At 52.4% G+C, this 11,133-nt stretch overlaps 3 protein-coding genes across 3 annotated transcripts; 1 reads left to right on the forward strand and 2 right to left on the reverse strand.

Annotated features, from left to right (window-relative positions):
- The first annotated feature begins 1,318 nt into the window (after positions 1-1,318).
- Positions 1,319-2,996, forward strand: N656DRAFT_773444 (vacuolar protein sorting-associated protein). The gene is made up of 4 exons (XM_064814066.1): positions 1,319-1,646; positions 1,756-2,228; positions 2,297-2,438; positions 2,500-2,996. The coding sequence occupies exons 1-4, from the start codon at positions 1,430-1,432 to the stop codon at positions 2,625-2,627; spliced, it is 960 nt and encodes a 319-aa protein (XP_064674914.1). The 5' UTR covers positions 1,319-1,429; the 3' UTR covers positions 2,628-2,996.
- On the reverse strand, positions 2,737-6,836 carry N656DRAFT_743545 (uncharacterized protein). Its single transcript, XM_064812857.1, has 2 exons — positions 6,116-6,836; positions 2,737-6,045 (listed from the first exon to the last, which is right to left on the reverse strand). The coding sequence occupies exons 1-2, from the start codon at positions 6,735-6,737 to the stop codon at positions 3,011-3,013; spliced, it is 3,657 nt and encodes a 1,218-aa protein (XP_064674915.1). The 5' UTR covers positions 6,738-6,836; the 3' UTR covers positions 2,737-3,010.
- Positions 6,837-9,929: 3,093 nt separating this feature from the next.
- On the reverse strand, positions 9,930-11,133 carry N656DRAFT_699751 (uncharacterized protein; the record flags this gene model as incomplete). Its single annotated transcript, XM_064810811.1, has 3 exons — positions 9,930-10,602; positions 10,756-11,018; positions 11,080-11,133. 3 exons carry the CDS (start codon positions 11,131-11,133, stop codon positions 9,930-9,932), a joined length of 990 nt encoding a protein of 329 aa, XP_064674916.1.

An 11,133-nucleotide genomic window follows, 5' to 3' on the forward strand; every position in this document is an offset into this window, starting at 1 on the left:
TCAAACCTTACAGTTAGGATGCCAAAGAGGATTGAGCAATGAGATACGTCGCCTGGCTTTGGTACGCGCAGTACCATAGAGGGGGATTGGGGTCCCACATCAGAGGTTCGGTAAGTCTATTACGGTCGGAACAGAATAAGTGGTTGAACTCTATGCTGTAATTACCCTACACGGGCCAGAGTAGCCTGCAGGGCAGTCTTAGCTTGTCGTAACAGCATGTTCGAAGAACAGACTGCTCCATACTACTACATACTGTTCCCAGTACATAATGTTAGACCCCTAATATACTATTCGGACAACAACAGACTGTTGGGGGCACTGTTACAGCTCTGTTACAGCTCTATTACATCTCTGTTATATACAAAACAAGACCAAAAGGTCGAGCCCCTACAGGTCGTTCTCGAGGGACCTGTAGGCGCTACCTTACCTACTACCTAAGGATTGAATTTAAAGATAATGAAAAATAAGAACCTTACCAGGATTGAACTTATAGCTTATAGATTATAAGTCTACATTACAAGGCAATTACACTATAAGTACGCATAATGGGAGATGCAAAATACAAGACTATAAGGTACCTAGCGTTAGGAAGGGAAGGAGCTATATAGGTAGGGAAGAAAGATATATACAATACTATTGGAACGAATTAAGTGCTCCTAGCTAGGCAGTATATTTCCAAGTACAGGCTAATAAATCTGGAAATACACTGCTCCCAAGCGAACAGTATATCTGTAAGACAGCCTGTTCCTGTTGCTCAATACTGTTGGTCTGAATAGTATGCCTTAAGACTGTTGACGCTGACAACAGCCTGTTCTGGGGATCTTAACTCTGTTGGGAAACTAACAGTATTACCGCAAGCTGTTGTAGGACCCCCATCCCCCTCTATGGTAGCGGTGGGCAGATTTCCCAGGAATATACGGTACATACCTATTTCGTACACGGCCCTAGTGTATTGCACACTTCTCTGCAACTTGGTCTTATAGATATCTTTATACACTCGTTAGAGCGCTGAAGCAACGTACAGCGTAGGTGGAGTTTGTCTGCTTGTCTGTCAACCAGTGCATCCAATGTGCTGTTGAATCACTGCCATTGATGAACCTGGAGACGAATGCCAAGACCGACGCACCTGTACTGTACTGTACTGTACAGTACATAAGGTACCTGACTTGTACGAAGTACTTCAGTATAATACAGCAACTCCATCCCCCGATAACGTTACAACCATCGTAAGCTCACTTGCACCACTCAGCTGGGACAACAAACGCAGCGCCAACCGTCTTGAATATTCAAAAGCTTCTTTTGTCCAACAACAACCAATTTGTTGGCGGAAAGTCTCTACTCTCGAAACTGAATTGGCAAGCGGCTGGCCGTTTGCACTAACCCTATAATCCCGCCTGCTGCAACGGCAGCCCTCCCGCAAGTCGCAGCCATGTCCTACTTCTTTGCGACCCCGGTCGACATCGACATTGTGCTCGAAGATGCCGACGAGAGGTCTATGGTCGACGTCAAGCTGGACAAGAACCGCCGCGAGAAGGCGCCACTATACATGGATGGCGAGTCAGTCAAGGGCGCCGTGACGATACGGCCCAAGGACGGCAAACGGCTCGAGCACACGGGCATTAAGGTGCAATTCATCGGCACCATAGGTACGACTCCGCTGGTTTTTTTTATTTATGTTTAAATCTTGCCATTTGGCGCACGTTGCGTTGGTCGACACCGCTGGTTAACCGCTGCGATTGACAAACCACACTGTAGAGATGTTCTTCGACCGGGGCAACCACTACGAGTTCCTGTCGCTGGTCCAGGAGCTGGCCGCGCCAGGCGAGCTGCAGCACCCGCAGACCTTCGACTTCAACTTCAAGAACGTCGAGAAGCAGTACGAGTCGTACAACGGCATCAACGTCAAGCTGCGCTACTTTGTGCGCGTCACCGTGTCACGCCGCATGGCCGACGTGATCCGCGAGAAGGACATATGGGTTTACAGCTACCGCATGCCGCCCGAGATGAACAACAGCATCAAGATGGACGTGGGCATCGAGGACTGCCTGCACATAGAGTTCGAGTATAGCAAGAGCAAGTACCACCTCAAGGACGTCATCGTCGGCCGCATCTACTTCCTGCTCGTGCGCCTCAAGATCAAACACATGGAGCTGAGCATCATCCGGCGCGAGACGACGGGCGCCGCCCCAAATCAGTACAATGAGAGCGAGACTTTGGTGCGCTTTGAGGTAAGCCGATTATTCTCAGTCGCCCTGTAAAAGCGGCTTCGTAGGGGTTGCTGACTCGAGCTCGCAAGATCATGGACGGCTCACCGTCAAGGGGAGAGACAATTCCTATCCGGCTTTTTCTAGGCGGATTCGACCTAACCCCGACCTTCCGAGATGTGAACAAGAAGTTCTCAACCAGATATTACCTCAGTCTTGTATTGATTGATGAAGGTGAGTTTTCTCCTTTGCCCTCGACATTATCGCAATTCTTACTCAGAATCCCTCCCCGCAGACGCCAGGAGATACTTTAAACAGTCAGAGATCATCCTCTACCGGCAAGCACCCGAATTAGCCAACGGGGGGCAAGAAGCATTACCAGCACTCCCTGAAAGTAACAAAGCTGCCGCCATACCAGCGTGACTTTCCCCCACGGGATAATGTGTGGGTTTCAGGGGTTGGCGGGTTAATGGAGCTCGGCAACGAGTCGATTTGCGTGTACGAGACCTCGGTGTCCCCAGTGATTATTAGCATAGGCAAGGCGTTGGTTCAGGCCTCCTAAGAGAGAGTTTTCTTTGGCTGTTTACTTGATTCGTCGTCTAGGCTGTCGTTTGCATTGGTGATGCCATCCCAACCGACTAAGCAACAAACCTAACAAAAGCCCGTCATCAACTGGCTCGAGGAGCTGGGAGATCATAAACCCTTGTTTTCTTCCCTGCTTGGCTGAGCATGTACAATTACAATCATCGAAATGCTGCCCTTGCTCCCGTTCGCCGTAATGTAATGTCCGATCTGTCCCGTTGCCCTCAAGCCATATCCATCAAGTCGTCCCCATCTGTGAACCCAAATTGGTTGTTTTGGATCGCCACAATCCTGTCCAACTCCAGCTGGTACTGCTTGCGGAGGTCTGCAAGCATCAGGAGCCGCCTGGGCGGGAGCTCCTGAACACTTTTTGTAGAAAATTTCTTCACCTTCTCCAGGAGTGCCTGCTCCTCCTCCGAGAAGGCCGCTTGTCCGTCCGGCGCCGTGTCGACCTCAAGTTTCTTCAACAGCTCGTCCAGGCCGCCCTCCAGGTCATCATCCACTTTCCTTTTCCGGACCTCTTCTTCCCAATGCGGCACTTCTTCTAGGATATACGCCTCCTGCGGCGGGACGCAGCTTAGCGCGTTGATGAGCAGCAGGTATTGGCGCGTCACCTGGGTGTCCAGCGCGTCTTCGGCGCCGTTGACCTTGTCGCCCTCGCCCATGCGGCGGAGCTTCTGGAGCCGGTCGAGGAGGACCGCCGCCCCGCCGCGGTAGTCGTTGTGGTTGATCCTCCAGGCGTAGAGAATCTGATGATACGGAACACCGTTCAGCACGTCCTTGGTATTCCGGCACTTCTCGCCGAGTATGTCGTCGACCTTATCCTGGAGGCCGGAGAACGGCAGGCTGATGAGCGCGCTGCTCTGACCTGTCTCGCACATCTTCTCGACCAGCTTCCGCAAATAGGACTTCTGGAGAGCTTCGTTTTCCATGGCAAGAAGGGCCGAGTGAGCTTCCTCGAAATGGGATATCGCTGTGGAAGCGGTAAACAGACGGCTCAGCATCTCAGTTTTGGTCCCAGCCGCCTCCTGTGCGTCCGCTTGGACGAACTGAAGGGCAAGCCGGGAAAACTCTATGACATATGAATAGACCTTTTGCCGGTCGTATAGGCTGACAATATGGGCGTAGTAATTTGGAAGCCCGCTGTTAAGGAGGTTCCATTCGGTATCGTCGAGAAGACCTGCGCTATGCCGGTCTAGGTGCTTAATCGATATGCTCAACCCGATAGCTGCCTTCCTGAAGTAGAAGGCGGCAGTGTCGTAGTCCCTGAGGGCCATAAACACGCGGCCCTGAATATACGTGGAGAATGGATCTTGATCGGCGAAAGGGTGAAGTTCCAGGGCAAGATCGGGCCTATCCTGTTTTAGTAGCCAGCACTGAAGGAGCCATGTGTACAACACAGTCGTGCTACTGGGAGCACAGAGGTCGAGCACCAGATCTGTGATGCTTGAAAGCAGAGGCATATTATTGCTTTCTGGAAGCCCAAAAAGGTGTCCGGTGAGCCCTTCTAGGGCAGTTTTGGTATGGTTCTCGTCTTGGCCGCGCTTGCTTAGGGTCGGGGAGAGTGTGCCAGAACTGGTCGTCCGTGATGAAATGCTCAGCTCGGTTTTCGCCATCCACCTCAGATGCTCCAACCTCCGAAGAGCGTCGATTAACCGTCGATAGACCGAGCCAACATCGAACCGTGAGTGGAGCGGGGAAGCGTCCTCGCTTTCAATGTCAAACTCCATATGAACAAGCAGAATCAGTTGGCTAAAGAGAATCTGCCAGTGAAGGTCGATGGTTTCTTGTACGGCGCGAACGACCACCTTCCTCCCGAATCCAGTGAAAGGCTCCCGAAGCTCCTGCGAATTTGCCTCGCTAGTAGCAGTAATGAGGTCGAACAAGTCCTCGTAGAGTCTTGCGGTCACCGTTCGGTAGTTCTGGCCGAGAGTGTCTGTCACTTGGGCGCAATCCTCGTCTGTAACTGCAGTCCAAAATCCTGCACGGTCCAAAAACAACTGCATTCGCTCGCTCTCGGACCGGGCCGAGTCTTCATACAACTCGGCCCTCAAGGCAGCTTTGCTTAGCTGGATCATGCTGTCTGAAAAGCTTTCCACAAAGACCAAACCAGCAGATATCAGAGCGGCCACGTCCTCGTTATTCTCCTCGGGAACCCGGATATTGTGGTAAACACGGTCCAGGTCGCTGCACTGCCTGACAGCGGAAATCAAGTCAGCGCACGCGACCCAAATCATGCCCTCCTCGGGGTCGAACACCAGAGAAAGTGCCTCGCCCCTCTGTTTGTCGAGCTCAAGTAAGAGGCGCCAAAAACGCATCCATTGCGTCTCGCTTGTGGCTCTGAACTGGTCGTAATCTACGCCGCCTCCTGAGCTCCGATCCAGTGTGGTAGTACACCCGAGCACGGAGCAGATGGATTCCGCTATGCTCTTGCCGGCTTTCGAGGCTGTCTCTTTGTAGGTACCCAGCCCTTTTTCGTACATGGCGAGAGCTGTTTCGAGCGTCGATTTTGAGAAGCGTCCCGGGAAGAAAATGAGGTCAAGCCACTTTTCTGCTGAGTCGGTTGGATTCCAGGGGCCGGACGCCCGGACGGTTGGGACAGAGCTATCAATGAATACCGTCTTCCAGCCGTCGCCGAAAGGCGCTGCACCATTCCGGGGGTGCAACTGCAACCTGTGAACGCGGTAGCTAGTATTGTTCTTCCACAGCACCCACAACTCAGGTCCGTCTGGCTGCTGGGTGACGGCGAAATCAGCCAGAGTCCACACATCCAGTGAAGATGGACTCGGGGGTATTAGGTGAGCTTCTGGGAAGCAATCGGCAACATGAATGGAGCCTTGGTCGTTCGCCTTGACCTTCCAGAACTTGAACTCGCCAGCGCCGACCGGAGAATAGGTTACGACGAGGCATTGGTCGCGAGTGTTTTCTAGGATTCGAATCAGGTTCCCCTGAGATGGATCGACGGTCCATTTGCCGACCTCCTGTGGATCACGGTTCGTGTTCAGGATATCGCCGGTATAGAGGATCTGGCCTGTCTGAACGTCCCATACCCTCATCCGATGGTCGAGGCAGATGGTGAACAAAAAGGCCGTGTCGGAGCGCCCCATGGTCGAGACTGCTGTGGACGCTGCCGCTGTCAACTCCATGTTGACCTTGTCGAATCTGATAGTAGGATTCCGTTGGAACGGAACCAATCCACGCAAGCTCTGGCCCCATCCGGCAACATTGTAAATGGTTTCTTTCCACGGCGCTCCGTTCGCTACCAGGAGCAGGCATGTCAGTATGCACCTCAATTTCCGGCGACGCACTGATGGGAGGGGCGCAAGTACATTCATAGGAATTGTTCCTATCAAACCTGAGAATGCCGCCGTCGTGCATGGTCACAATCAGTTGATCGGGATTGACGACAATCAGCCGGTGTGGATGCTTGAATCCGAAGCCGGGAGGCGAGTGGGATTTGCAGCAGTCGCCGAATCCGCCATCTGTCGCAGCCTTCTTCCGGAAGTGATCAGGGCGCAGCGTGATTGAGTGCAGATTATTAGAGTAGTCGACTGCATAGATGCAGAGCGCATCATGGCTCTCGGGATCAGCAAAGCCTATGCAGGAAGTTCGTATTGGGGCAGGGAAACGCAGGTTGAGGATGAGCGGCGCATCGGCATCCTTTTCCTGCTTGCAAACATCGGCGACTCGAAGACTGAGGACAGTGCCATTCTCCAAGACGCGCCATAAAAATCCCCTAGGCGAGCTGTTATGTTTTCGGTAATAGATGGATGATGCAGTTGCTAGATTTCGGGCCCGATAGGCTTTCTCGTCGTCGGCGGCTGGGATACTGCGCGACAAGCTTGACCGTCCGTGGGACGCGACGCGAACCTGGACGATGGAAGATTGCGACGAAGGCTCTAGATTGAGGCGTGTCTCTTTGTAGAGTATCTCAAAATCTCGGGAGCTCATCTTTCCGCCATGCGCCGTTTGTTTGCGACAACCGGTGGATCCAAAAGTCGTCGGAAGGTAGGTTGACGGAGGGTTGGGATACAGCTCTTGAGCTTCAATATCGGTAGGTGGGCAGAATTCTAGCCCGCAGCCTTGCTGGTCTGCCAAGCAAAATACAGCAAGTACCTTAGGTAGGTACTCCGTAATTTGCACAGTGTCTTGAAATTCTCGCACAGAGGCACTCAAGTTCCGCCTACTAACCACACTGGCACTGGTAATTACTCTTCGTATTTGTCTCGCTCGTTCAGCTTCAGCTGACTGGAACTTCGTTGCACTTTTGGGGACGACTCTTACAAAAATGGGGCTTCAGTAATCCGTACCTATGTAATGTACATACAGCAACAGAAAAGGTTCTGAGATTAGAAAGCCACTGCCACATAAAACATCAGTCCTCTCTGCAAGTATGGCCCATCTCCAGACTCCAGGCTGCACTGCAATTCTTATACGTAACATCCGTGAACCATTCGCTATGCATCGCGTCATTTCCTCATGCCCGTCTATTTTGGCCCACCATGACTGAGTAAGCCTCGCTGGCTGCTCAATCCTTCTCCATATCCTTCGGCGCAGGATCCCCGATGCCATCCTCATTGATGGCGAACAAACAGTCGCTCTCGGGCAAGCAGGGGCTATCGTATATCTTTGCTATTCTCGTCTCGCCCCGCCCCTTCTTCAGGCTGATACGTGTTGTACTAGCGTGCGCAATGATGTTGCCACCGATTGGCTTCTTGGGGTCGGGATTAAACATGGCCGAGGGACCGCCATCAACCTGGGCCACCACCTGGTTGGTGATGACAACAGCAATGCCAAATTCGTCGGCGAGGCGCTGAAGGGTCCGCATGAACTTTGCGAGATGGGTCTGCCGCGAGCTCAGCTCTCCACGACCCAGGAAATCTGTCCGGTATAGCGAGGTAGCCGAGTCGACGACGAGCAAGCTGAAACGAGTCTCACACATCATGGCTGCGGCTTGGTTCAGTAGTTGCAGCTGATGGTCCGAGTTGTAGGCCCGCGCGTAGGCGACATTGTCGAGCACCTCTTCCCCAGATAGACCGTAGCGGTTGGCAACTGCAAGAAGCCGAACAGGCCGAAACGTGCCCTCGGTGTCGATGTACAAACACTTCCCTTCGCCGCCGCCCATGTCGAATGGTAGCTGGCATGTTACAGCCAGTGTGTGGCAGATCTGTGACTTGCCGGTTCGGAACTCGCCGAATATCTCGGTTACACTGCCCGTCTCTATGCCGCCGGCAAGGAGTGTATCAAGGTTCTTAGAGCCGGTTGTGATGGATATCAGCTCGCTGCGGCGCTGGTGCATCTCAGTCGCTGTGGTAAATCCCATTGGGACCAGTTTTGAGGCTTCGGCCAAAATCTTGCCCGCTTTTTGCTCCGAAATCCCATTGATCTGCTCAAGCACTCTTCGTGGGGTGTATGCAACAGATTCAACGGTATTGTAGCCTCCATTGATAATCAATTGGACATCGCGTTTGGTGATTCCAGCCACACCCTTCAACGGCGACCTTGTTAGCAACCCATTTGGCCGTAACCCAACAAACCATGCATGGAATGACAACTCACTTCCAGTGCTGAGAGCGGAGTAGGGGCACCGGGACCCGGCAGTCCTCCATCGTCGGCATTTGCAGCATCATCGTGTTCCTCGGGTCCAGACATGGTAGTAGTTTACGATACAGCGCGCTGAGATGGTTCAATAGGGTGGTTTTGTCAAATTCAGCGACAAGGCAGAGAGGAGAGGATAGTGCGAGTTTGACGTGTTTACAAAGGGAGTTCTGTCAGCCAGGAACAGAACGCGTTCGTGTTGGCAAGTGCGACGCGCAAACCCGTGACCAGAACCTTTAGAAGTGAGAAAGCGCTACAGTGGGGCTGTCTCCACTTCTCGATTAGGCTGCAACGATGGCGGTTGCGGCTAGGGATGGGAAATTTCCATCACGGCTTCGGAATTCGGAAACTGAAAAATGGCTCTTGAATTTCGAAATTTCCACCATTTCAGCTAACCGCTTTTGGAAGGCGGTAAGCCCACAAGGGTTAGGGTTATGCATGTCCAGCCACCTGTATCTTCTTCAACCGACCCTGTTGCTGGGCTCTCGACTCCCCTGATCCAGAGCCATTTTGAAGATATTCCTGACTCAAGAGAAATGCCCCTAAAAAAATGAAATTGAGAAGCTTATAGAGTATCCTGCAGCCTCCTGACCTACATACTATAGGAGAAAAATCCTTGGCATGAAAATATTGAAATTCATAGGCCGTTTGAAAGAAAAAATTTCATAGAAGGGTTGAAATTTCGGAATATTGAAATTTCATTTCCCTTCCCTAGTTGCGGGAGGACAGAGGCCCGCTCAACTTCAGGCTGGCCGAATGATCGACCCTTCTAAAACGACGGAGTGTCGTATTAAAAGGACGGAGTACATCTGCATTGTACAATTACATAGCCTACCAAAGTGCCCCACACAGCTTGGGCAGGCGAAAGGCAACGTCCTTAAGGAAATGGCAGCCATTGTAGAGGGCAAACAGCGTATTAAGCAAGCAGTATTCGTTCTTAACGTCGGATTGATCATGTTCTAAGCGGCCTCGGCTTGGATGGGTATACCTAGGTAGCTTGGTGTGTCTATTCAATTGTTGTATATATAGGTAACTTAATGTTATGTGTATTCAAGTTTGGCTGTGGGGGTACTTGAATGCTGGTAGAAATAATGTGTGCGAGGATGTACTCTGTCGTTTTAATATGGCACTCCGTCGTTTTAAGAGACTCGCGAATAATAAAAGGCTCTTCCAAAATTGAGTGGATTGCTCTTCATCCATCCAGCTTCCTATTTTGTTACTGTGTTGTGTGAACTAACAATCCCTTACGTGACCGTACGGAGTACATCGCCAGCTATCCATCATTCCCTCACCCATGGGAGCAGCTGAACTTCGCAGCGACGCACTGGGTGGCTTTAGGCGTTTATCCCGTCAGCTCTGTTTCGGTGAACAAATCAAACTGCACTGGGAGAAACCGTGTCTATACGCGCCATCCAAGCATCACAACCCTCAAGCAGAACAAATACCGGCATGGCAGCTTCTAATGCTCCGTTTGTCCCCTTTCTTACACTTCAACGCCAGCTCACGACTTGGGAGCTGTTAGCACCAGGTCCTGGCCGATCTACTTCAAGTTCCAGCCTTCTTCCTCAGCTTGTTAGACGACCTGGAGTTATGGCCCTCCTGATCCGCTTCGTCCGCGTAATTCATCTCTGCAAGCATCCCAAAGGTCCCGGCGGGAAGAATCTCAAATCCATCATTGACGCGCCGCGAGGCCTTGTTGAGGTGCAAGTCTCCCGGGGCGAAGGTGGGCTCCAGAGCAGACACGTCGCGGCTCTGGAGGAGAGAGGTATGCCGGTCGCTCTGAGAAAATAGCGAGAATCCGCTGTGCGTCCGTGCTGGGGTCTCAAACGGACTGCGAACTTCTCTCTCCGGCCCTTGTCGAGGCACAGCGTCGTATCCGGCTCTACCTGCATGTGGGTTTCTGGGCATGTATAACCTGGAGCTGTGAGACGACGTATAGCTCTTGCCGCTAATGCTCTTCGCTGACCGTGGCTGCGAATCCACCGACTCTCCTGAGGAAGAAGCCGAGCTCCGCACGCTATGCTGCCGCGGATCCCGGCGAGAGGATGTCGGCATATAGGTGTCGTAGAGTATCTTCGACTGCCCTTGGCCTTCTAGTCTTCGGAGTGTATCCTCGTTCAGGACACCGGGGGTTCGGTATAGCGGTCTCTTGGACCTCTGTGCTAATCTCGATGCCGGCGTCGGCACGGAGTGAACACCATCCATGGAATCGGAATCGCTGGTTTTCTGGAGGGTGGAAGCGTCCGATACGCTCTGCTTCGGAATTGGCCGCTCCGAGGTGGTAATCGTCACCGAACCTGACTTGCCGTCATCCGAGTGGCCTCTCCCTTTTCTCTTCGATTCCGAGTCGTGGCTCGCAGAGGTACTTGACGAAGCAAGCTTTGCCGCCAGTGCCTCGCTAGGCGTTGTTGGCCTTGAGATCCATATCCCTTCCACTTCGACGCCGCTCTGGATGGCGCGAATGCCGAAGGGGATCTCGCTAGCTCGCTTGATGGGGAGGCCTGTCTTGCGCATTTGCTCCAGCCGGGCCCTCTTCTCTTCGTCCAGCAGCTCTTGTTTCTTCATCAAACGGTTGTTCCACCATAATCTCACCAGACCCGCACAGAAGACGGCCACGATTCCCATCGCTAGAACCTGGGCTCGAGTCAACAAACTTTCCCTGAGACAGTGTCATGGAAGCAGAGGGTGTTCGTACAAAGGTCATCTGCTGCCATAACTCCCACGACACAAAAAATATACCGCCCGGCAT

Source organism: Canariomyces notabilis (assembly GCF_033297395.1).
Source record: "Canariomyces notabilis strain CBS 508.74 unplaced genomic scaffold N656scaffold_1, whole genome shotgun sequence".
Taxonomy (NCBI): Eukaryota; Fungi; Ascomycota; class Sordariomycetes; order Sordariales; family Chaetomiaceae; genus Canariomyces; species Canariomyces notabilis.

What these genes read in the sequence shown, in the direction of transcription:
- N656DRAFT_773444 (XM_064814066.1), top strand. Translation starts at nt 1,430, where the DNA reads ATGTCCTACTTCTTTGCGACCCCGGTCGACATCGACATTGTGCTCGAA. An exon ending in GCAATTCATCGGCACCATAG is followed by an intron (nt 1,647 to 1,755) that starts GTACGACTCCGC and finishes ACCACACTGTAG; the next exon opens with AGATGTTCTTCGACCGGGGC. An exon ending in TCTTGTATTGATTGATGAAG is followed by an intron (nt 2,439 to 2,499) that starts GTGAGTTTTCTC and finishes CCCTCCCCGCAG; the next exon opens with ACGCCAGGAGATACTTTAAA.
- N656DRAFT_743545 (XM_064812857.1), bottom strand. Translation starts at nt 6,737, where the DNA reads ATGAGCTCCCGAGATTTTGAGATACTCTACAAAGAGACACGCCTCAAT. An exon ending in TAGGAACAATTCCTATGAAT is followed by an intron (nt 6,046 to 6,115) that starts GTACTTGCGCCC and finishes TGCTCCTGGTAG; the next exon opens with CGAACGGAGCGCCGTGGAAA.